At 37.1% G+C, this 27,084-nt stretch overlaps 1 protein-coding gene across 8 annotated transcripts in view; it reads right to left on the bottom strand.

The window, feature by feature from the left end:
• Window positions 1-27,084, bottom strand: part of CDK15 (cyclin dependent kinase 15) — a 92,794-nt gene that overhangs the window by 59,142 nt on the left and 6,568 nt on the right. Inside the window, exons 1-6 of one of the 8 annotated variants that reach the window (XM_074340174.2) lie at window positions 15,742-15,953; window positions 14,867-15,016; window positions 14,567-14,664; window positions 11,503-11,582; window positions 3,359-3,453; window positions 2,554-2,616 (exon numbers count right to left, since the gene is read on the bottom strand). In XM_074340174.2, coding sequence (XP_074196275.1) covers window positions 2,554-2,616; window positions 3,359-3,453; window positions 11,503-11,582; window positions 14,567-14,664; window positions 14,867-15,016; window positions 15,742-15,864 — 609 coding nt within the window. In that variant the 5' untranslated portion in view covers window positions 15,865-15,953. Of the gene's footprint in view, window positions 1-2,553; window positions 2,617-3,358; window positions 3,454-11,502; window positions 11,583-14,566; window positions 14,665-14,866; window positions 15,017-15,692; window positions 15,954-27,084 lie in introns of those variants that run through there. The other 7 variants (XM_074340182.2, XM_019726818.3, XM_019726819.3 and 4 more) reach the window with 7 other exon arrangements.

Here is a 27,084-nt window from a genome sequence, read left to right as displayed (position 1 = left end):
CTCAAAGTCTGGTCCTCAACCAGCAGCATCTGTGTTACCTGGGATCATGTTAGAAGCAGAAGCTCAGGTCTCACCCTAGACTTATACTGAATCAGATCCCGAGGTTATGCGTCTGCTCATTGAAGTTTGAGAAGCACCAGGCTAAACCACATCAAACTCCTGACTGGAATCCCTGACTCCAGTTTCCTCTCTTTAATCCATCCTGCAGACCACAGTTACATACATTTCTTTCAGATCATGTCATGCTCTCTCAACTCAAACCCCTTTAATTACCACCTAAGGAATAAAATCCACATCTTAGAAAGTAAGGCTCTCAGCCACCTACTCAGTCTATTTTCCACTAATATATTCTATATTTTAGGCCGACAGGATGAGAGATGCAGTATACCACTAGTGGAAAAGAATCTTAACCAAGAATCACGGTTAGCAATGGCAAAAGCTGGTTCTATACCCACAGGCAAAATGTTTGTCCTCTCAAACCTTGGATTCCAATTCTGCAAAATAAGAAAGTTAGACCAGCCCAATGTTTTTAAAGCTTTTTAAACTGTAACCACAGTGAGAAATATATATATGTACCTGTTATTCACATACATACATAACTTTAAGTACAGTTTCAACTGGAACAAAAAGTTGCACAAAATAATACTCTTACTAAGTGTAATGCACTCTAGTATTTTCTATTCTCACCCATTCCATTTCATTTTTTTAAATGGTCGTTAATCACCAAATTGATTTCATAATCTACTAATGGGTCAGAACACAAAGACTGAAAACTGTTGCGGGCCCTCTAACCCTAACAATCCATGACTCTGGGATCCTCTTCCTTCAACACATCCTCTATTTCCCTGCTCCATACCTTTGCTGAAAACATTCCTTCTTTCTGTAACACCTTCCCCGACTGCAGCCTCTTGAAATACAATGCATTTTTAAAGTTCTGGCTTAATGAAACCCCTTACAGTTATATTTTACTCCTTTGCACGTCTACAATACTAGGTCTTATTTCTTACTTGGCATTATTCACAAATGTCCTACAATAGTGTTGGTTTGAATCTCTTTCGTCCTTATTTGGATGTAAGTGTCCTGAGGGCAGGAATCATGTCTTCTATGTCTTTTTGTCCTTCTAAGCATTTAGCACAATGTCTGGTATGTGAGAGTCACAAAAGCCTGAAAAATCTTTTTTTTTTTTTCCAGTTATTCTTTCTCCAACTGTTCTTCTATTTAGTCAACACCTCCAGTTCCTTGACTCTTCTGCTCCCTCTCTAACTATCAGCAACCTGCCTGTCTTCACTTCCTTCCCTCAGCTTAGACCCAGTTTAGAAACCACTGTCCTTCATTTTAACCTCCCTCTTGACAGTTTCTTCAATTCTCTTGCCCCATGGTCTTTTCCTCTCACATGTCTGGCAAAACCCCAACTCTGAATCAATCTGTCTACTTTCTCTGCTCCTCTATTTGAATTGCCAAGCACTGCCATTAAAAAAAAAAAAAAAATCCCATGATCATGCTGATAATTTAATGATTTTCATCCTCACTAGAGTCTTTAATTAGACCCTTTTGGTTTCCTTGTTACTTCTCTATCACGTTCTCCAATAGCTATTTTAAAAATTCTTCACTCTCTTCAACCCCTTGTCCTCAAATCTTCGCCCCCCCCGCCCCCTGCGTCCAAGAGTGAATTAGGTCCCTTCTTATGAGTTCTCATAATATTCCTATTAACATGGCCATAGCATTAACAACTTTGCTTCTCTCTGCCTATTTAAATCCTTGTATCTTATTGGGCTTTAAGCACATTGAAAATAAGAAACACAACTTACTCATTAGTGAAACCTCAGAACTTAATATAATACTAAGTATTCAATACGCATTTCTTGAATGAGTGAATCACTAAATGAATACATAAATATTAGCTAAATGAATGAGTACGTCATATACAAATCTTATATGGTTATGTTAAGTGCCAATAAATTAATTAGTGCCAATAAATCCTGAGGGAGTGAAAAGTATGAAATACAAATGGTTTCTAAAATTTATAATAGATGTAGAATTACAGCTAGTTAAGAGTTTATTATTTCTGTGCTGATGACTAGAAAAATAGAAGTTGGTCCCATCTATAATAGGATATGATAGAACAGGCAAAAAGATAACTGATTAAGGTCTAACAAAGGTAGTTTGTTTGCTAATTCTAGTGGGGCAATGTAAATACAACACAAACTTTATTACAGACCACAGTAGCCTGCCATGAAGAAGGTATTTATTTTATGATGGCCTACCTTCACTTCTTTCCTTTTAATGCAATTCTTTTTAATTGGTTTACACCTTTAAGGACACATTTGCATGATGGCAATGACTGACAAGTTTAGGCTACCCAGAAAATGGCTAAACATTGTTCCATATGTTGAGGGACAACCCTTTTTTTTTTTTTAATAACTTTTTTCTAGAATATCAATGATGGCCATCTTTTTATTTAGTATCTGGGACTTTGCTTCGTGATGGCCGTCTGTTCCAAACTCTCCTTCTGTGAGCAAGCCAGAGGAGAGTCCTGACCTTCAAAGTACTCACCCTGACATTGTGGGGATGAAGTCCTCCTGGGTGCTGAGACATGTACTGGGCCAGGTCTGTGTGCTACACGAAATGGCGGAGAGACTGATGTTAGTGGCGCTTACATCCGGGACCTAAGGCAGCCCATAGCCTTGACTGTCAGAGGTATTACAAAGTTCAGAATTTTTGAGAATAAGGTGCAAAATGTACATGACCAGGATTTCTGAGACCCCACTGTTAAGGTCCAACACAATATGCCTTTCTAACTGGCTACTCTTAGAAGGAAGCTTGTTTCTCTGCACAGAGTTGCTCCTTGTAAATGACTGTCACTGAATACAATGACACAGGAATTTTTCACCCACTGGAGGCAAGCCAAGTACACATACCTTATGATTTATGTCTGCTATGAATAGGTTTTCCTTTCAAAAACACAAAAATGAGTTTTTCTTTAGAAAACTTGTACACAATTTTTAAACCCTTGTGATTTATGCCTACCTTGTCAATGAAAAAAATGTTGGGTTCTGCTCAGATAGTGATTAAAAATGGGTTTTAAAAAGTACAAAAGTTTTATTTACGAGGCAGACTCAAAGTGCTTTTTTAAATTATTGCTGATGAGGGGGAAAAAGACAGCAAATAGAGTAGGTAAAGAAGCAGGATTAAAGAATAAGTGTAAGAACAATAGACTCTGCTAATCACAATAATGAAAATTTCCATGACACTTTCCACATTGTAATGAAAGTTTTATCATGCCATAAAATATTAACAGATTCATTATACAAGCACCAGGCTTTTCCCTCATCCTTTGTAAAATGCTGGGGCAACTCACCATGTATTCAAAAACGAACGTCAGTGTCTCTTTGGTGTGGATTATATCATGCAGGAGCACAATATTGGCATGTTTCAAACACTTCAAAAGAGAAGCTAGAAAAATTAAACAAAATGTTAATTTAATCATTGATAATGAAAGTACTGCTTTAAAGATATCAAGTAGCATTTATTTTTTAAAACATGTCAAATCAAGCATTCTGTTTTTTTTTACTGCTGGAATAAAATCTCTTATGAAATAATATTTAAAATCACAAAGGACCTTTATTTGTTAAATGGCAAGTCATCGTATTTGCATAACTTATTTTTCTTATAGACAAGAGCAGTTGCAAAAAATATGTTTCCATTTACCCAATCAATTTCATCAAAGCACTCAGAGCACTTTGCAAATGCTTTCCTCTGGGAATCTTATCTCTGCTGCAGAGTTACTGGAGAAGAGGCCTGGAGAGATTAAGGCCATTGGAGGAGCAGGAAATGCAATGTTCTGCCTTCTAGAGCAGGACTTTGCAACATGTGACCATTCTCTAAAATTCAAAGTCCCACAGGGAGTCAGCAGGGCCCATGGATGTGATTGGTAGAAGGCAGAGATAAAGAGCATGGGATAAAAGATTGTTGAAACATAATAGTGAGTAGAGGGGATTTCTTAAAGGGAGAATTGCAAACCGCTGTGGAAAGAAGAAAATGCAAACTTGAAAAAAGGACAGGGCCAAACTTGGGGAGCCCAGGGGAGTGAGAGTGGGGAGGTCTGAGGACTGTCTCTTGCATCTTCAACAACAGGTTATTATTAGGTCAGTAAAAGCAGCCTTAAAGGGGAGAGGTCACCACAAAAGGCCAGTGAGTGGTTGGGAGGGGGTTTAACAGGCTGTCTTTGGGGGCTCCAGAGATAAGAGAACCAGAATGGTGAAAACCAGAAAAGGCACAATAGGAGATGAGTCTCAGTTCAGGACATTTTTGCATGAAGAAATAGTGTCCGTAAGACTTAAAGGAAAAATTAAAAGTATAAAAATTCAAATCAATGTTATGCACAGTATGCCTGTATATCATGAATCTCCTGCACCAACTCTCTACTGGAATTCTGTAAGAATGCTCAGTGATGGTTCTTCTGTAGTTTAGTTGTAATTTTGATGTGGTCATGAGAGGAGGCAAGCACGGCATTTACCTACTGCGCCATCTTAAGCAGAAAATCTTTGTTGTTTTCTGCTAGAATTTTTAACACCTTCCATATTTACAATACTTGTAACCATCAGTTGAAAATGCTTGTATTTTATGTGTATTTTTATTTGTAAATTATGTTCACTTTCTCACACGCTCTCTCTTTCTACACACACGCACACACACACACACAGGAAAATGTTCACCAAAACTAGATTTTAAAAGGATATGATAAAGCTGAAATTGCTAAGAATATTGTAAAGATATTTAAATGTATTTTTAATATCAAATTTAGTTTCATTTAAACTCTTGATGCTTATTTTAAATATCACAGTGACATGTTTTGTGAATTATAATGGCTTCATACTACCATTTGCTAAAAAGCTCAAGGAACAATATTTACTTAGGATGAGACTCACTGCTAACAATAGTGGGTATAAATCTTTATTTCACACAGTTGTCTTGATAATTTCTGTTTTATAAGAGAAGGGACAGTGTCTGTTTTGCCATTTCTCTGTTGTTCACTTATATTTGCATTATTAGTCTTATCTTCAATCTTAATTTTTTTTGCAGAAATCTTCTTAACCAACCCATTTGATGAGGATTCTAGTAAATGGCAACTCCTGTCAACATTTTTTCTCACACCCTCATTCAGTCCATCAGCAATCCCTCCTTTCTTGCCGTCTCCTCTGCTACCATCCTGGGCCACCCCATCATCATGCCTTGGCTGAATTATTGCAAATACCTCCTAACCTGTTTCCCTGCTTCCTCCCTTCCTTCGTACAGAACAGCCAGCCACTGAGATACCACTCAAATAGAAGTTAGGGCTTGTCCCTCCTAGTTCCAGACGTTCCAGTGGTCTCTCATTGCACTCAGAGTAAAAGCTAAAGGACTTACTATGGCCTGCCCAGCCCTATCACCTCCTGCCCTCATCAACTCACACTCCCATCCTTGCATACTTGGTTCTATCCATATTGGCCTCCTAGCTGTTCTTTGGACCCTTACAAATACATTTCCTCTCTGGGTCTTACACTTACCTTTGTCTGCCTACAACCCTCTTAGCTCAGCTCTCTGCATGCTTCCTCCCTTGCTTCCTTCAGGTCTCTACTCACATGATACACATTAAAGTCTTGAATTCCTTGGCCCCTCTCGATGAAATAGCTGCCCCTCTCCCCTAACCCAACCATGTGATCCCCTCTCCCTATGTCTTGTTTTGTTCTTCTTCATAGAACTTATCACCCCTGACATATTATAGCAGTTATTATCCCTGACATATTACATCTGTGTTCATTGTTTGTCTCCACCCTTAAGAATATAAACTCCATTGAGAGTAGGCACTTTTGTCTTTTTGCTTATTGCTATATCTTCAGTGTCAAAAACAATGTCTGCTATATTATGAACATTCAATAAATATTTACTATTGAATTAGTGGCCACTAATTTCCTAGTATCATTTCTATACCTATAATTGGTTGGCATGGGGTATTTCTCCTGAAGATGCTTTATTTTTTGTTTTTCTTTTAGTTGTCTTCATTAGATCATAAATGTTGTGTGTGTTATGGCCATATCTACTACTGCTTTTTTAACACCCCAGAAATACCAAAATACTTACATGGAAACTATGACTTTTGATTACTAATAATAGGAAATTTACATAAAAGAGTAGATGGTGTTTAAAGCATTTATCTCATGGTGTTCATATATTGTTTGGTCCATCCACCAGAGAGATCTAAAATGCCTGCAGCCTCAGATGTGTTGGTCTCAAACCCAGGAAGGAAAAATCTTTCTTCTAATTTCAAGGCTGCCTCATAAACTTCACAGCAGGATGTGGTGTATTCTGCAGGCTAATCAGCTGAGGGATGCAAAAGTCAACTGAGAGGAAAAGATCTTAAAATCAGAGCATTCTGATTCCTGTAAAATTATTATTTTTATAACTCACATATTCTAATTCTACTAATGTTTGTTTCTCTTCAAAGAAAAGACACAAAGATAAATTGAAGAGTCTTTAAAGCTCCCAACAAATGGAATCACAGTGGAATTTCTCTGAGTGTTTCCAAAATAAGTTTATAATGATGATGATGATGATGATGATGATGATGATGATGATGACAGCTAACACTGAGCATTTACCAGGCATTGTTGCAAGAATTCTGTATATATTAACCTGGTACGATCATGAGAACACCCAGAAAAACCAGAGAGAAAATCTGAAGAAAACAATATAATGCCAAAGACCAAGAAAAATGACTCACGACTGAAAGTTATTAAACTTGCTTTAAAAATACAAAGTATCTCTTTCTTTATTTTAAATGTCGAAAAAGGTGTTTAGTATGATCAACCGGTTGAACATTACATGGAATTTAATCTGATTCTTATATATGTAAGATATTTAATAATTTAGTAAAAAATAATCATTTTAATCTTGCAATGATATGGGAATCTTTAATTTCTTGGTTTTCTTCATTTCGTTGGGATTTGTCGTTTTATAAAACTAAAGTTTTATAAAAGTTGATGCTTTGCTAGTGCAATGGATCATGAAGTTTTGATGTTACTCTACTCTGTTCTATTTTAGTTTAGAAGGAAAGGTAAAAGATGACGATGACCAGGAAGAACAAGGCGCTGCTATACATAGTAAGTGCCTGGTAGTCAAAGCCTTTCTAGGCTGTGAACTCTTTGAGGGCATGGACTGCCCTGTCCCTGCCTTTACAGCTCCAGCACCTAGCACAGGCCTGGCATGTGGTGCCAGGCAGTTGTAATGAAGACTGGATAGTTTATGTGGTAGTCAATAATGGAGACAATTCTCATCCCCAACCCAACTGGGCACTGAATTAAAAAGAGCTTATAGTTCCTGATGTTTCATTTTCTCTGGCCTGGGTTTCACAATTCAAGTCAAAGCGTCCTATTATGCACTCCAAGAAAAGAAATCATCAAGATAACTCTTAAGACAGATATTAAATAAGTAGTTATCTGATTTGGGGGGGAATTTTAATCGGATCACATACCATCATCCTGGCATCATTTTGTTTTATAAAAATAGGGGTACCCAGATGGCTCAGTTGGTTAGAGCTTGAGCTCTCAACAAGGTTGCCGGTTCAACTCCCACATGGGATAGTGGGCTGTGCCCCCTGAAACTAAAGATTGAAAACGGCAACTGGACTTGGAGCTGAGCTGAGCTCTCCACAACTAGATTGAAGGACAACAACTTGGAGCTGATGGGTCCTGGAAAAACACAGTGTTCCCCAATATTCCCCAATTTAAAAAAAAAAAAGTTAATTCTATTTTTAAAAAAATGTAACTATGCATATGTAAATATCCATGATGTGATCCATGATGTGATTCCGTGATGTGATGTGATTTGATTGCATTCACTGGAGGACTTCTCATTAACCTGGCCTGTCACAATCTATTTGTGGTAGCCAATGACTCAGCGGTTCTAATTGGTATCCTCTACCTCACTGTATGACCTTGGAGAGGTTCCTTGGTCTATTTTTGGCTCAGTTTTCTCATATATGAGCTGGTAATAATTACTTTGTAATGTTTTCTACTAGAGAATGATATTAAAAGATTCTCAGTTAAAACTATTTCTGATTTAAACACTGGTAATTTAAGCAATTACTGGTGTTGTAGAGTCCATGATGGAATCAGAATTGACAAATATACAATATTATATATTTCTTTAAAATGTTTCTTCTACATTTTGCTTAACATTTATACATAATGTATCATAAAAATAGGTTTTCATTTTTACTGTTGCTAAAGGAGAAATACTTGAATTAAGGAGTTCTGAATTTATCATAATGAAGTAGAAAGGAGTTTGAATAGAAGAGATTGGATTCTACCAACTATCAACTCTGTGCACTAGTTCTGAGATCGCTCAGTAACCTAATCTCTCTGAGGTTCAGATTCCTTCATCTCTACAACAAAACAACACCTCCCAGAGTTGATGTAAGGGTTTTTAAAAAATGATAATGTGTGTGTGGGGGTGTGGGAGAGCACATGTCATATGCCTAATCCTCAAAAAAGGTTAGTTATACATATCACTGATTCCTAAACAAATGCTAACAGGCTGAAAGTCCTGGGTTTAAAACAAAAAATTCTAATTTTATGGACAGATATTTAAAATAATGTACAGTATTAAGATATTGATACACCATTTAATTAAACTAGGAACATGTTTGTATATAAAAATTAAAACATGAAGATATTAGTCTATTCAAATGAAAGTATTTTCTCCTCATTGTAAAAATATGCACTTAAAATATAATTCTAGAGCCAGTTATGAAAGATTTTCTAAGTTGCTATAAAGTAGCTAATCTTTTTAATTAGCCAAGAAGTAAGGGTAGAGAATATGTCTATTGTATGCATTACTGTGTATCTAGCAGTCAGCAGAGCGCCTGGCCAGAGTAGGTGCTCAATAAATAGTTGTAGAATGAATGCATAGAGAGTGGATGGATTTTTGAACCAGAGAGATTATGTTTGAATCACAGCTACGTATTAGAAGATCGATCTCCAAAGGTTGATAACAAGAATGAAAGGGGTAATACATGAAAATTATCTGGCACGGGTATTAAAGTGTTTCCCTTAGTGCTGTTCATAAGTTTGCAAATTCTTAATATTACATGTTAAGATCAAATAGGTTTCCAAATGACCAGATTAACAAACTGCCACATGTATTCCTCTTACATATGTGTAGAGAGAGATAGTATGTGTAGTTAAACTCGATTCAATAAATCTTTGGCTTACAGATCATCCGTGGGACCAGACTGTTCAGAAAAAGTAATTCCAGCATCAAGGCTTTTAAAAGAAGTCTGCATTACTCGTTCAGTTTTTCTGCACGTGGCTTTTGGTTGCCTTTTTAGCCAGTGACCCTAGATTTTAACTAATGAATTCCAGCTGTTGTAATTTTGCCTTCCAGCCCTTGTCATTTAACTTCCTGTCTTCCTGGTCTCACATCCTTAAAGTTCTTACAGGAAAAATGGGACAGTGCCAAAGTTTTCAAATGAGGTTTCGTATCTTCTTGAGGGGAGAGGGCTTTCTAACAAGGGCTCCCAGCTTTTACACTGGTGGAAAAAGAAACATTCATTGTTAGAAATTACATGCCTAACAACCTCCAATGTGTCAAAAATCCTTTTGTGGTTTTTAATATTATATAAGCAAAGCATTCAGTAAGATAAGTCCTTTATTTAATATTATATAAAGCAAATCAAGAAAGTCCACTGTTGAATACTAAATGTAACTGCAAACACTTGCAATGGAGAGGCAATTCCTTGGTAAAGATGCAATGAAAGAAACATTTAGCATACAGAACAATACAGATCAGCTTTTCTGAACCATGCTGAGAACCATCTGTTAGCAAACCGGCAAAAGGTTTTGTCAAATGTCAACATGAAAAACTTGGCTGTGGGGAAAATGTGAGCAAGGCAAGCCTAAAGCAATAGGCAAGCTCAAGTGCAGGAAGAAAACACCATGAGAATGGGGTGAACCTGGGCCTCGAGATCTCTATGCTGGTGACTCCTATTACATTCGGAAATACTCTTTAACCTATCCACATTTCTTTCTAAATCTGATCATTCTTTTATGGGGACCACTAATAAGTGCATTAGTAAATGCAACTTCCATTATATTAAACACTGAAAGCCATGCTTTTCCTCCAGAATGCACCTGATCCTACCAGGCTGCATCCCTGGCTAGCCCAATAGCCAGTTGGCCCTTCTACTTAAATTCAAAATGACACATTTCCCAGGGGCTCCAAAAGACTTTTGAAAATGGCATCAAATTCAGTTATAAACTCATTTTCTGAATTGCTTTTATCTATGCCTGTTTGCATAACCCATCCTTCCACGCTCCGTTCAAAATCTACTGACTCCATTAGCCACACTGACACTAACTGGTTCTCATCTTAGTTTATGTGTTTTTAACCTCCATTATAACACTAGTTGTAACTGGAACCATCTGCTCTGTTATGTCTGAAAATGATATAGAGCAAGATCAGGCCTTTTCTTCTCATCCATCACAACACCCAACAATATGCTTTGCATACAAGATGTGCTCATAAAGAAGGGAAGATGAAGTAAACAGGGAGAAAGTAAGGCCAGGGAAGAGCCATTTCTCTGGGTCTTTGATGAAATGGATAACAATCCTGTTATCATTTTATTTCAAATGGCTCATATAAAAAGGTCAATAAATTGAAATTTTAATGATTTATTTTCACTATATTGGCTTGATTTTTATGTTATAAATTACTAGTTATCTTGATGATGGACAAGACATCGCTGAAGGAAAAGAACAAGAATGGAATAATAGACAATATTTGTGAAATTCTGAAAACAGATTCTGTGATTAGTGCTTTAAGTGCGTATTCTCATTTAATCCTCATAACAACTCAAAGAAATAGATACTATTATCCTCTTTTGCAATAAAATGAGTCTTAACTAGGTCAAGTAGTCTACCCACAGTCACACCGCTAGTAATAGATCTAAGATTCAAACCCAAGTTCGTCTGACACCAGATTCCTCACCCACTTGCCATACTGCAGGGTACAGAGAAAACACAGGGACAACACTAAAATGCCTTCCCAAAGAGTTTTTCAAGTGCTATCTAAACAACTTATTATTTTCAAGCAAATGGTTTACTCAGAATTTGTGTGATTATATTATTTATTTTCTCTTTTACATGGATTTTTCTGGGATTGTATAGATATAGCCTTAGCACTTAGCATGGGACCAAACACACAGAAGGTACTTAGTAAATATTCATTGAGTTCATAGCCTTGGTCAACTAATACAATAGTTTTGAGTCTTAATTTCCTCAAAAATAAATAAAATGATAGTGTAAATATACTTGGAAAACTGGCATGAAGAATAAAATTGCAATGATATTACTTCTAGAAATATCTAGATGTATAGAAATATTTAGAATGTATAGACTTAATGCATTTTTTTCCCCAAATCAAGGACTTAAAATAGATCTGTTGGGTCCATTTTACTGTTCTTACCTTCCCGGATAGCTGTAAATGGGACTCCTTCTTCTTCATTCATGCTGATGACTTTTAAAGCCACTAGTTGTCTGTTTATCCTAGAAGAATGGGGGGAAAGGGCACACATTCAGATGATTCAGAGCAGCAATTTTATACTAAGCATAGTTAAACAAAAACAGTTTTTCTTCAAAATATATTCCAGCATATGAATCTGCAATATTTTTAAATTAAAAAGTTTAAAAGTCATATACCAGGGGTACCAAAAAACTGTATACAAGTGGACACTTTGGTCAACGTTGCTCAAGCAGTAGTTCACCGCAATCAGAAGTGTCTGGACGCTGATGGTAACCACTTTGAGCACCTCTTGTAATTGCAGAAGTCAAACGTGACTTGTATTCATCTTTTGTTATAGGTATATATTGAGTATTACAATTTTAATACAATTTTCCTTTCTTAAAATATGTATACATTTTTGGCTATATATATATATATGACTTTCTTTTCCCTCTTTACCAAAGTACTAACTGTTCATTAATAAAAATTTGGAGAATAGAGAAAAGCAGAGAATGACCACGCCCCCCCCCCGCAACAAAGTCCATCTTCATAATATTTTCACGTATATTGTTCCTTTTATTTCCCTTTGCATACTTATCTGAACCATCCTTATTTTTCATCAGAATTATTGTAGTGACCTCCTAAACAATCTCCTTGCTTGTACACTTGTAACCCTACTGTCTATTCTCAACAGAGTAGCCGGGGCATCCATTTTAAGCAAAAGTCAAAACAAATCACTTCTCTGCTCAAAACACACCAGTATCTCCGCATTTGACTCTGAATACAAGCCAAATTCTTGTGGCCTCCTAGGTGCTACTGATCTGCCCCATCCCACTATTCTCTCTCTTCATCTCCTGCTCTCCACTTATTGTTTTGCTTGCTGATATAAGCTAAGTGCTGGAGAACATAGATTTTAATGCAAGTATAAATATATTACTTTTAGTACAGTGGGATTCATATCATATAATAGCTTCTTATTAATACCTTGTTTTTCCTCCATTTAACTTTTTCATTCTTGTATTATATTTAATTATGACATAATATTTCATCACATAAATATACTACAATGTGTTCAGCAGATTCCAAATGCTTTTAAATTTTTTCTAACTTTTAACTATTTTAAAAATATAGTGATGATCACATTTGTAAATCAATCTTTTCACACAGCCCCTATTATTTTTATAGGGTAAAGGTGCAATTGCTAAATTAAAGAGTATGCTGGACACATTTTTATTGTTTTGAACGCATGTTTCCAAACTGTGCCACAGAGTAATCGCACCACTCACTGATCATAAAAATGGCCATTCCAGCAACCCCTTGCCAAAACTGGGCAGAGCTGTTTTTTGTTTTCTTTTTATTTTTTAAGATTTCATTTTTTTAGGATAGTTTTAAGTTTACAGAAAAATTGAGAAGATAGAACAAAGAGCTCCCGTATACCTCACAACCAAAAGATTTTTTTTGGTCAAATATGTTTGGAAAATGCTTCACACTTTTTAAATTTTCTCATTCTTTCTTAGAGAGTCCTGGTCTACGTTAACATTTTAAAGATGTCGAGAGCACCACAATAAAGGATCACATTTGATTTTGTTCTAGGATACACTGTGTCAATTTGACAATGGTAACTGTTTCCATGAAAGCTCTATGAAGATGTCTCAGAATTGGGGCTCTCCAGAACATACTTGGATAGATGGGGCACCATGGACATTTCCAATCTTCCCTTATGGGTTCTGACTTAAGTGTTATGTATTGACAGACCCTTCCAGCCCAAAGGTTACATGGAATTCTTTTATCTATTCTACTAGTTCTTAGATTTTTTTATTTATTTAACTCTAATCCACTGGGAATTCATATTGTTTTTTTTTTTTTCCAAATTGCTAACAATTGTCCCAGCTCCATTTGTTGGACCATCTTCTTTTCCCTGCTGAGTTGACATGCCACCATAATTATATATTAGATCTTACTAATACTTGGATTTGTGACTTGACTTTTCTGGTCTTTTTAAACTCATATATTTTTTTATTTGTCTTTTCTTATACTTGTGTTATAATATTTTAATTACTATGTTTTGCCAAGTATAATGCACTCCTGTATAATGTGCACTCGCTTTTTTGGCCCAAACTTACAGGGACAGAATCTTTCGTTTTAATTTTTTTAATTCAAATTTTTACTTGTTAACATTTAGGTACTTGCTTTTTGTATTACAAAAGAATTTTAGCATTTATTTTTTAACATATTGTGGTACAAGAAATTTTATGTAACAAATAATTACAAAACACAAGAACATATACAAGGTACAAGAAATTTTATGTACCGGTAACAAATTTACAGTATTTATGCATCATAGAAGGCCAAGAACTCTTTGTTGTTGCAAGTTCGTCGTAAGTTCAACAAAATCGATTAGCATATTCCAGGGTATTATTTTGCATACGGATATTGTTATTGATTTCTAGAGTTACACTTTTAACTCCTAAGCATAAATAAAAGAATCAAAAACATTTTTATAGATAGGGAATTAGTACTACCCATGTATAAAGCACATCGTTATTTTTCCCTCACAAGTTTGGGCAAAGAAGTACGCATTATACATGGCAAAATACAGTATTGTAGCTTTTGAATATGTTTAGCGTACGTTAAGACTATACGTTAGAGAATGATTGATGTCTTTGCACTATTACAGTTTTTAATCCAAATCCCTGGAATGATCTACAAGACCCTATACAACAGCCCTACCATGACTGCAACTCCTCCCTGTCCTCATCTCCTTCCACTCTCCTCTTCAAGGGCTAGGCCTGCTTTTGCCTCTGGGATTTCTTCCTTGCTGTTCCCTCTGCCTGAAGCTGATTTTAATTTTAATTGGGGCATGGGAAGCTTTTCTTTCAAGGCTGTTTAAATCATCATGTTTCTTCCTATTGACTGTGGTGTCTTGCATAGGCCCCAAACGTCTGCCATGTGTCACCCGGCTTTACAATGTCACATCAGGGGAGTGGGATCCTCATCTCTACAGTCTCTCCCTGGTGGAGTCACTCACCTGCTAATCCCCTTGTAAACTGTAGCATAAGAACCTTCACCCAGCTTCTCCAAGTTCAAGTAAGATGAGGCTGCCCCAAAAGGGAGGTTCTTCTTCTGCTTGAGGGGAACAGGGAGAGGTGAGAGGTAGCAAAGAAAGAAAGCGTTTTTGTTTTTTTAATGTTGATATTTTATTTTTCCCCCAGAAAAATTTGCCAGAGTGTACTTGGGAAGGTCTGCTCAGTAATTACTCTGGAAATAGGGCCAGCCCCCCTAGACAAGCACACATTACATTCTTGATCAACATTAGCTGCTCACTCACCCACTGAAAACCTTGACTCAGATCCTCTTCCTGAAAAGAATCACTGTTACTCCGTGGCCTTTTACTCTTGAACTTCCAGTCACGGACAGCCTGACGTCCCCTGGGGTGAAATGAAGTCATGGAACATGATGCTTCTTTTAGGTTTGTTAGCTAGAGAAAAAAAGAAAGTGCAGGAATAAAATTTATGCAAAGTCAAGAATCAGTGGCTAGCATTAAACCATTTTTTATTTGCCTGATTTTCACTCTTCAAATGTTTTCTCAGCTTCCTACACTCCAAAAATCACCTTTCCTCAAAGTCAGATCCCTAAAATAAAGAACCCCAAATAAAATTATATCAATAGCTGAAACATTACATTCTTTCTTGACCTGAAAATATGTCTTTAACACTCAGGTTAACCTAAATTTCTCTGATGGATAATTTCTGATTTTTCCCTGTTTAATTCAGACTTCTTTTTTTTCATGTCCCCTTCATTTATTTCTTTAGGGGAATAATTTCCTAGTATGGTATTGCTAATAACCATGAGCTAATTATTGAATTTTGAGTCCACAGCACACCAATACTGCAGCTTCCTTTCTAAGATTCAGCTCTGTAGTTTAGTACTGCAGGGATTTTAAGAGAATAACAATTACTTTCTTGACTACAAGTCAAGTGAGTTTCGTGCAGCTCAAAACATAAGATTATTTTTGCTTCTTGGTTTACAAGAAAAATCCCCAAATTTGATAACAACAGCCATAAATTCTCTGTGACTTTAATAGACTTTTCTTTTTATTGGTTTAGACCCACGGCAGAAAAATCAGACCCTGCTACAGAAAGGGAGCCTCTGACCTCCTTGGTTTATCAGTAGAGGAAGATGCTCCTCCTGAGATACAAATACCTCGATCGCAGCCTCCATCATCACAGGCGCACTCCTCTGACAGCTGTGTGCATCGCTTCCCTCCCAACAGCGATGGCAGCTGCATCCAGGCTGGAGAGTCTTTGCACACAGCTCTTGACCCATAATCTTCTAGGCTCAAGAAGAAAACCCACACTTGCACCTCTCCCCCTCTGCCCCTCCTATCCTCGTTCACTGTTTTTTTGCCAGAGGTCAGTAATGCTGGAGCTTTCATATGACTCACATGAGGGTTCTGCCTGGAGCAGCCTCATGACTTCAGCAGTTTTCTTTTATTGGTACAAGAAACCATACATTGGAAAGGCGGCTGCCTGCACTCGTACGTGCACAACTGAAAACAGGATGGCTAACTTTGGATAGAATAAAACTTGGCACAGTAAAGGCTCCTATTCCAGCCACAAGTTAGTGCTAATGGTATACATAGTTTTAATGAATTTACGTTGCTTATCCATGTAAATAATAATGATATGTATTAGGCTTCCCTGGTGCTGAAGTGGACGTGTTGAGAGGTATTTTCTCCCTGCCTTTCATCTGAGAACATTTTGCTTTTCAGACTTTAAAATATATTTGCAACCTAGCCAACTCTTAGTAGTAAAATAAACCACTGAATCATAGAACAGGAAGAAACCTGAAACTATCTATTCCATCTCTTTGCCTTCAAGTAATAGTGTATTTAATAGTCCCAGAGGGTAGTCATTCATTCATTGATTCAAAAACTATCTAGTGAGCACCTGTGTTGTTATTACTATACAGATAACAGTTAACCAATGGAGGAGAGCGAGGGGTTTGCATGAAATATCTTCTTTTCTCCCTCTTTCCTTCCCTCTCTTCAGCTTCCTTCCTTAAATTTAATGTTTACTATAATAATATAATGGCATGTCAAAGATCTAGCTTAGCTAGTTTGTAGTCTCTGAACAGAACTTTTTCTGTCATAATCACCTAAGGTTGGTTATAGCCACAATAATGTACTAATCTGAGTGAGACTGAATGTAGGATACACACACACACACACACACAAAAGCATTATCATTAAGGGGAAAAAATAAGTCATGTCTATTATCACAACAATATTTATGTATATTTGATATCTGAATCTCACAAGAGATTTTTAAAAACCTTTCAGATAATTTAATTATGAGCATGTATTGAAGTTTTATTTCAAAATTGCCACAAGAGAAGAGACCTAGAACAGGCCAATTCAAAGATTCACTCAAATTAGAGACATTTAGTTTTAAAAAAAGTGACTAGGTACATTAATACAAAAAAGGAATATTTGGTTAAAGACTCTTAAACTTTTGATTGACAATCAACAGAGAGTGAGAGAAGCTAGTATCTCAGAATGTTTCTTAATTCCATTAGAATTTATCGTAATTAGATTATATTTTATCAGCAATGCTGATTTCTTCCTAAAAGGAGATTGTTAACTTCATCATACAAAAATTACATTCCAGACCATGTTTGAGGCAGTTTTTTTATTATCACTGTCTAATTATCATAAATTTTATAATTTTTAAAAGGTTAGCATTTTTATTAACCTCGGGGGTAATTCATCTAAGTCACAAGTTGCTGAACTAAAATAGCCTGATTCTTTTTTTTTAAGGTTTAAATGCTATATTTAGATATCAGAATGGGTTACTGAGGGCTATTGTAAAAGATCCTTCAGAATTTTCAAAAATAAAATAATTTGTGGTCTTGTTTAAAGTCAGTGAAAAATATTAAAATTAAATTACTTCTTAAGATGTTTTCTAGCTCTGAGTCTGAAACAATTTTTGTTACCAAAGATTTCTGAATAAGGATGGAATACTTAGATGATTTCATTTTGAACCGGGAATCAGACCCAGTTTGAACGCCACTCCAGGTTGGCTGGACCTGCCTCAGAGGCCTGGTTGGCTTCCTAATGGGAGAAGCCCAGCACGCTGTTTTGAAGCATGGCCACTGTTAACTGCTATCTCCCACTGTCATAGACCAAAGAGCCCACACACAAGAAGCTGACAACAAGGAGAGACTCCTTTGTCTGGTTACTAGCCTGAATGGAACAACAGAGGCTCTGGCTTCTCCAGGAACTTCCTGCAAGGGCCAGGAGAAACAATTGAGAAATGCAGGAAGTCCCATGGAGGAATTTTCATTATGAAACCAGCAATGTTGTTGTGGAGCTGGATCCAGCTCAGAAATACGCTCTATTTATTTGCTCTCCCTCCTTCTCTACTTTACTCTCACTTCCCCCTCATTTCTACTTCCCTGAGATTGCACATGACACTCCCACCTCCTCAAAAGTAAGTGTTAGCATATAAGCTTTTGTTTGAGGCTCTGTTTCCAGGGAATCTGTGTTAACACAAATGGTTGGCATTTTTTAATTAGCAGTAAAATTATAGGTTATTGATAATTTCAGGCTAGCTTCTCCCACACTACATTTTTGGAGTCCTTTTTCCTTCCTCAATTGGTGTATATTCAAACTACAATGTTTAATTGAAGGTCTGCACTTTTCCAATTTTTGCATTCTGTCTTTATTTAATTTAGCCAGATTATTAGGAATTATGGTCTAATTATAACCTTTCTACAATATATAGATTATTGCAAGCATTCAACAGATGGCAACAAGAGAAATAATGTGAAGTTTGTGTTAAAAACTTTAAAAATAATCCATAGATACCCACACAATAAAGTATATAAAAAAAGGGACATCTCTATATAATGATTTGCAGTGATCATCAAAATATATTGTTAAGTGAAAAAAGCAAAATGCTTTTGTGTATTACCTTTTGTGGCAAAGACATGAGGGAAAATATAGTCAGTAGTTTTACTAATAGTACCAGTATTACTATTATTATTTTGAAACTGCTGTTGGTGTATTTTAGGATTAAAAAGTCATTATGCTAATGTGATTAGAAACCAAACTTTTTAGCATAAGACAAAATAGACATAAATATCAAATCAAATAAATCAAGTAAAAATATGTGATCTTAAATTTGATTTGGAAACATTGGTATGAACTTAGGATATTTTCCCTTTAAAAAAAAGGAACCAAAAAGATCTAGAAACAATGAAAACTCAACAGCAATGAGCAATCCTAGTGCTTAGTTTGTGGTCGCTAAATAAGATTTTCTGCTGCGTCCAGCGCAACAAGAGTTCTGGGGAGCGAGGAGGGCAGCACAAGCTTAAAAAAGACAGTAGATGAGAGTAGAATGCAAGCGGGGCCAAGGGACTGCAGCCTCAAGGACTGAGCCCCAAATTGGGCCAACGCAGGGCTTTTATTAGTTAGGTGTGGAAGTAAAAGAAGTAAAGCTTGTCAATCTCAAGATCTGTGAATCCCATACATTATAATAGGAAACTGATTCAAGCCAATCACCCTTGCCTGCAGGCAGCTGAACTGTAAATCCCAGGAAAAGTACTTCACCAAGGGATAAAACCTTGATGCATATGAATAGATGGAGAGCACATCACTGAGTCACTTCCCCTGCAGGTAGTGGGAAGGAATGCAGCCACAGAGGCAGAGGCTCTCCTTAGCTGGGGGAAGGTGGGGGGCTGTGCCCACCTCTATGGACCCCGTGAGTTCCCCAGATGGTCCCCACATGGCTATGTCTGGCTTGGGTTGTCCCCCCTTCCCCCGTGGGGAGTCGTACCTGTCTTTGACTAGCCAGCCATCTTTCTGGAGCCAAACAGGGAGACATAAGTTGTAAGCACAAAGGTGAAGTAAAAAGTCCTTGAAAGGATCCATTTCACAGACTCTCCTTTCTTTAGGGGCAGGTACGAGGAGACAGATGGGGAAGGCAGCTAAAAAGAACCAAGCATCTATGGAGAAATGGTGGCTGAATGTCTGGAGCATGAAACCTTAGAAATTATCAAGAAAGATATCCCAGGCTAATCTTAAATTAATGGGAGTCATGTCAAAAGGACATAGGAGCCAACTTGTAGGGACTCCCATTTGGCTTAAGATGAGACAATTTGAATATGAAAAAGAATAATGACTGTACTGGATTAAAACATACAACATATGTAAAATTCATAATCTTATAGTGATTATAAACAAAAATAGTCACTTGGAGGTTTCTAGTGCACTAACTCATTACTCTGAATATTGATAAAGGGGGGAAAAATCAAGTATGTATTTTGCCTGTTCTATTCCAATTGTTTTTCCTAGGTTATCAAATAATTAGAGGGGAAAATTCTTAAGAATTTCAGCTAATAAAGGCAGAAGAAATGATAGGAGTAGAAATTCACTATTTGCAATCCCTAATGCAAATAGACAAAGGCTATAATCATCAATGGATGCTAAAATCATTAGGTGAAAGATTGATGAGCTTTGCAATGAAGGGTCAGGTGGACGCCATTCTGAATCCACTGATCAATCTTAGCTCCACAAAATTTGGGACATCCAGACATTATGTGCCTCCTGATGTGGTGCAACAAGAACATTGCACCACCTGTGATGTATTTTTGAGTAAAGAAAAGTTTAGTCTAAATCTAATCAAATGTCTAGATCTGAAATCAAATTATAAGTAGTACAGAGGATAGAGAAGTTAAATAACACCACAAGGAAGCAAACAGCCAAGTCAGAAAGGACAAATGACCTAATCTCTCTAACAAAACAATGGCATAAAAAAGAAGAGAATTCAAAAGTCTTAAGAGACACACATGCAATATGTAGACCTTGTTTGACTCCTGATTTGAATAAATCAACTATAAAATGACATCATTTCCCCCCCCAGCTTTATTGAGGTATAATGGGCAAATAAAGAATGTATATATCTAAGGTACACAAGGTGACGTTTTGATATATGTATACATTGTGAAATATTTACCACAATCAAGCTAATTAACATATCTGTCTCTTCACATAGTTAACTTTTTTTGTGTGTGAGAACAATTAGGATCTATTCCCTTAGCAAATTTCAAGTATACAATACAGTATTGTTAACTATAGGCACCCTACTGTACATTAGATCTCCAGAATTTATTCATCATTTACATCTGAATTTATATATATACATGACCAACATTTTCCCATTACCCCCCACTCCGCACTCCCTGGTAATCACTGTAAAATGACATTTCTGGGACAATTATGGAAATTTAAATATAGTATGAGATGATCTTAAGAATTTATTTTTAATTTTGCATGGTTATTATGTTTTTAAAACAATCCTACAGTTAAAGATGCATACTAAAGTATTTATAGGTGGAATGACAGAATTTCCTTGCTTTAAAATATTCCAGAAAAATAATGTTGGGAATAAAAATACCCAAATTGGTAACAATGTTGATGATTGTTTATACTAGGGGATGGCTATACGGAGGTTCATTTTTGTGTGTTTTAGAATTTTCTAAATAAAAATACTAGAAGAAGAACAATATTCTTAAAAACATGTTCACATAAAATCCACACATTTCGATTATTTATTTACTTCCTTATATTCCTGCCAACTTCCATTGGGGGAGGTGAGGCTTTAGATAAAAGTACAATAGTAGTAGTAATAATAATAATAATAATAATAACTTGCTCTGTGTCAGGCTCTGTGCTGATCCTCCAACTCCATGGCAATGAGTAGGCACCATTATTATCTCCACTTAGTCACAAGGGTACAGAGTCTTAGAGAATTTAAATAACTTTCTCAAGGTTAATAAACTAGCAAATAGTAGAAAATATTTAAAAAGCCCCCCAAAGACCACTACATTTTCCAAATTTTATTTAATAAGGAGACACTGATGTGCACAAAAAGCACAATCTCTCTGTTTGGTCTCATTCCTCATTGATTGTTAGGCCTAGATTTAAATTAGTTATTATATTTAGGGTGAACCAATAATAGGTGACTCTAGTTTATTAATCAGGAGGCATGTGACATCATCTTTGGCCCAAATAAAAGCTAGAGTACGATTCTTAAATCATACGTCTTCCTTCTTCCTGGAGTACTTTTAAGCTTTTTTTTTCTCTCGAAACTTTAACATGCTGAGAGTGCTGTCTGTTGACAATATGCAGAAGTGCCAGCAAATGGTATCTGGGTCTCTGTGGGGACAGAGCCAGGAGTGCAGTTTCCAGGCTTTCCGCCTCACGTGGAAAGGTGCTGGCTCAGGCAGTAAATGGCCATCAACTGTGATTGGATGGCCATCAGCTGTAACCAGTGAGCCACTGGCCACTAATATAACTGCTGTGGCTACGCTAGCAGCAAATGGGGGCTAGCAAGGAGATGGTGGCTGAGCTAGCAAGAGCGGTTTGGGCATGACTCCCCTATCTATGGCTCTGTGGGTGTTCCTTTTTGGCCTCACCATGTCCTGCGTTCTTATGTGGGAAGCGGGACTAGAGACCCTGCATGAGTCCCCTCATGACAGCCCGCGTGACAGTCTCCTTTGTACCTTTATATGCATTTGCGGTCATCCCATCATATTATAATTGCATGTTAGTATGCTATTTACTTGTACTTAGTTTTCACCATGAAGTTGATGGTGTAAGTGCCACTGTTATCTTCTATTTCCACTGCCTTCAAGAAAGACTAAGCTTCAAAACTAATGAGTTAATGAAAACACATGTGGAACAAGATGGCCATATTTCCAAATTCTACAAGTTCTTACTGATTTAAGAAGACAATCTCTAGAGCCCTGGGAATTTCTGCTCAGAAATGCCAAATGCCCCTGTTACCAGTTTTCTAGCCTTAAATTCTGCGCTTTTAGCTGTAATACTAGATTCTGTCTCACGTTCAGGCTCTCCCCACATCCTGGCCTTCACTTATGAAAGAGTAGTTTAACCTGTTGTAGATCAAAACTGAACTACAGATGGAATGCTCAAGAATGCTGAGTGATTCCATATGTGCAGGTCCATATTCTAAAACTACTGAAAAGCAATGACAGGTTAAAAAAGACATTTCACAGGCAGGTAAAGAAATCTAATTGCAAGGTGTTCCTGTGACAGAATGGCTTAGCTTGTGAAACAATGCAACTATATTGAACACTATACCTAAAAAGGACCATTTGTCTAAAAACTGTACAGGAATCCTTGGGAATCTGTATATACAGGAAAAGTGAAAGACTCCCTATTTCCAAGATAAGCAAAAAATAAAATTACGTTTCTACAGACCAGATGTTTTCTCTGTTGTTATTCGCATCTGTATGATTGCTTGTTTGTTTTAATTTCTTGAGTCTGAATGCATTCATGGAAAATTCCAGAAATGACTTGAACGGATGATTTGTTGCCCACTGAAATGGAGGACACCAATTTTATATTTAATAATCCACTTTCAACATAACAGCATGATTTTTTAAAGAGTGATTTAATGTTCTTTTTATAAAGAATAGATTTGTAAATATAGCATAATCAGGTTCCATGATAAGGCAACTTGTCACATATTAGTTTTCCCTGACACGCAATGGGTCCAACAACTCAGCACACTGTTCCCTTATACATGGCAGGGAATTTTGTTCCTTGGTGGTCAGAATGGTTTCCTAACTCACAGAGAAGAATTTTCTCTAGACGGTAAATATGCCTCCCTGAAAGTAGAAGCTGTGGTGTGTGCCTTCCATCTGCAGTTTCCAACTCCATGCCTCTCTTTCTAACAGCATCTCACAATCAATGTACAAACAATCAGAACAATTAGTTCAGTACAGAAAGCTGAGGCTGCAGACTGAAGAATAATGGTACTTTTGTACAACTTGTCATTGTTAATTTCTGTGAAACGCAGTAAGTGCTCCCATAACCTTCTCTAACATTGCCCTAAAGTTTCTTGCTCTGTCAGTCAGAGATTGGAAACCTGTCCTTTTTCATGCTGAAGCTTAGCGCACTCCATAGTACTAGAAGTAGGAGAGTTTTTGTATTATTTGAAAATGGCTCCTGCAAGCTACTATTGCTTTAAAATATGCATATATTGTGGGTACATAAATACAAATAAACATAACTTACAAAAACCTAACTTGTAAATTTTTGATACCCGCAAACTGTGTGGCAGACACTCGGGACTCCCTCTTCCTAGCTCCATCCTAGGATGCCTGAACCCCTTCAATCCCAATTCCAGAAAGCAGCCAGCCTTGTACCGACAGCACCACCCGGTGGCCAGGATGGAGAACTGGCCAAATCAACTTTTCCTCCCTCTAAACTCCTTTTTACTCAAGAGAATACTCCTCCCAAACCCCAAATCTATCCTCCCACCACACATTTACCCCAATTTTTTTTGGACTTTGCCACTTACAACCAAGGTGACTCCACCTCTTTCTCAAATCTACACATGTCCTTTTTAAAAACTCTTTTTTTCTTAACCCCACCCAGTTACTTTGTCCTTCAACTGCAGTTATCATATACATAAAAGCCTAGCAATTGTTGGGGCTGGGCAAACCAAACTTGGCCCCAAGGTTCTGAAATTGAGAGGGTTTAACCACGTTTTTAAAAATCGAGTTTTTATAATCTGTGCAAATTGTTTAGGCCTCTTCCCCTGAGAAATACTTTGCTCTCCCCAGCTGCCAGGAGCCACTTGGCTCCCGGCCATGGCAGAGCCTCGAGTAACAGCCAGGGAAAGCTGATGGAGTGGGAGACCCAAAGTAAGAAAAGTAAATTAAAAATAATAAAGAAGATAGGAAGGGGGGGGAGGAAAAAGAGGGAGAGGGAGAGATGGGGAGGGAAGGCGGGAGAGAGAAAGTAAAGAAGGATAAAAGTTCAACGTGGGGGGCCCATTGTGGGGGGCTTCCTTCCTCACTGCTTCCCACCAGTGTCCCGGATTGGGATGAAGCATAAGAGGACACAAAACAAAACACTTCGGTAATTAAGACAAGTCAAAATAAATAATCTTAATGCAATATTTTTAAAAATCAAACATTTTTAAATGAAAATAAAAAATTAACGTCAAAAAAATCTATGATGCACAAAATTCAGTATCAACATTTCAAATAAAGACAAGCTGCTGCTTGTTTGTTTTACGACTCTGTCTCCACGCAAAGGAAACAGTCGTTTCCAATCAGCCCGCGGTTCCCGCCGCGTGGCAGCGGGTCCCTCGGATCCCCCATCCCCACTCCCACCTCCGAGGGCGGGTTATGAGAATTGACAGTAGTGTACGAACAGATTAGCAACGCGGGGTTTTATATAGAGATGTTTTTCCAAAGTGTAGGGCTTTTATTAACTTTCTCCGATTGAGTCCAAATATGAGAGGATATTTTGATTTGTGTACGCATAAGGGCGCATGTTTTTCCTGTTGCCCAAGGCTCCAGAACGGCTGGATCCCGAGCTGCTTTCCGCTCACCCGCCCCTTCTCCTCTGCGCTATAGAGCTGCATAGCTTCCCGGGAACTCTTCATCCTTGTCCCTTCAAACATGATTTTCTTTAAGTACCTACACTCATGAAAAATTACTTACTGAATACCAAAGGATTTTCCTTCTCTTATTTAAATTACAGAGTATTGCAAAAGTATTGTTTTTATTTACTTAATTAATTTGTATTTTTCATGGCAAACACACATCTTTGAACATCATAAATCACATAACATTTGCAGATTAGACCAAGAACTCAACCATTATTTATCTCACTGTTTCTATGGGAAAACATGTTGTTTCAGACAACTCACTTGCAAATAAATACTTGGGGCACTAGTTTTTGTAGGTTGGGGCCTAAATGCTTTATTTAAATGTGTATAACAATTTAAATGCTATACATTGTAATACACACACACACAAAAGAGGCCCTTTAGCTCAAACTACTGTTCTTTATTTTTAGCAAAAAATAAAAGTGACTGTACAATGCCCAGCTTGAGATCAGAATGCTAAGATATGTCAGAACAGGTTTTGTCAACAAAACTTAGGAACGGGTGGCTCAGACGGTTGGAGCTCCGTGCTTGTAACTCCGTAACTCCGAAGGCTGCCAGTTCCATTCCCACATGGGCCAATGGGCTCTAAACCATAAGATTGCCTAGTTCAACTTCTGGAGTCCCACAAGGGATGGTGGGCTGCGCCCCCTGCAACTAGCAATGGCAACTGGACCTGGAGCTGAGCTGTGCCCTCCACAACTAAGATTGAAAGGACAACTTGACTAGGAGAAAAGTCCTGGAAGTACACACTGTTCCCCAATAAATAAAGTCCTGTTCCCCTTCCCCAATAAAATCTTTAAAACAAAAACAAAAACAAAACTTAGACAAGGAAAGAATAATAAGAGGTTTATTGCAGCGCTATTCACAGTAGCCAAGACTTGGAAACAACAGAAATGTCCATTGGTAGATGACCGCATTAAGAAAGAAACTGTGGTACATTTATACAATGGAGTATTAATCGGTTATAATGAAGAATGAAATCTTACCATTTGCAACAAAATAGATGGACCTAGAGAATTATGCCAATGAAATAAGTCAGTTGGGAGAAAGATAAATACCATATGATCTCACGTATATGTGGAATTTAAAGAATTGAATAAATGAGCAAAGAGAAAAAAAAGAATAAGAGAGAGAAGTGTAACATTATTAGGCATATATTACATAAAAGTAACTCAGATATAGAAGAATATTTAATTTAAATATATTTACATTTTATTAAAATATGCTTGCTCTAATGGTTATTTATATGTCATAATACAGGATTTATGAACATGTTTCAACAACTCTCATATAGCCTTGTGCTTTCATTCTAAAAATAATAAGTTAGCATTTGCTTACCTACATTTGGTGATTAGTTATTTTAATCCACTAATTATTTTTGGTATGAGATGAGAAGCATTTCTATTTAAATCATTCCCCAAATTACAATATGTCATCAGAAGGTCTTTGCTGCTCATTTTGGTCATTATCTTCTTGCATGAGGTTCACCCACATAGTAAAGTGCTCCCAGATGTCAACAAGAGTTGGGTGGCCCTTTTCTAAAATCTCAACCACTCAGAATCTCAGCATCCATTTTTTAAAACAAAGGTCTAAATTGTTTTTAACTAGGGAGATAAATGTAATCTAATTCAGTAAGAATAAAGAGTGTAACACACACACACCCTCTATTTTCATGGCTAAGTAGAATAAGATACAAAGACTACAGCTCTGCTTTGAAAACCCAGATCTTTCTGTGGTATGCTTTTTAAATTCCTCTTTGATCATTTCTGATTAAACATCCTCAAAGACTCCCTACTTCCAATAGAATCAGTCTAAATTCCCTCCGCTTGGCTTCTGACAACCAGACTCTATCCTGCCCCACCCACCACCGAGCCCCTGTCACCCACCTGCATGTCACTGTAGCCACAAAAGCAGCCTCACTAGCCTGGCAAACATTCCCTGCTGATCTGACTCAACCTTCACGTGTTTCTCATCTGACATGTTCTTCCCTGGGCTATATCTATCTCTCCTTTAAGGCCTGGCTGAAGTTCCATCTTTGCTCTGAACCTTCCCTTGC

Source organism: Rhinolophus sinicus, chromosome 17 (assembly GCF_057876585.1).
Source record: "Rhinolophus sinicus isolate RSI-liver-muscle chromosome 17, RSI-T2T, whole genome shotgun sequence".
NCBI classification, from domain to species: domain Eukaryota; kingdom Metazoa; phylum Chordata; class Mammalia; order Chiroptera; family Rhinolophidae; genus Rhinolophus; species Rhinolophus sinicus.
Note: the sequence above shows the minus strand (reverse complement) of the source record. Positions and strands in the feature narration are given on the sequence as shown.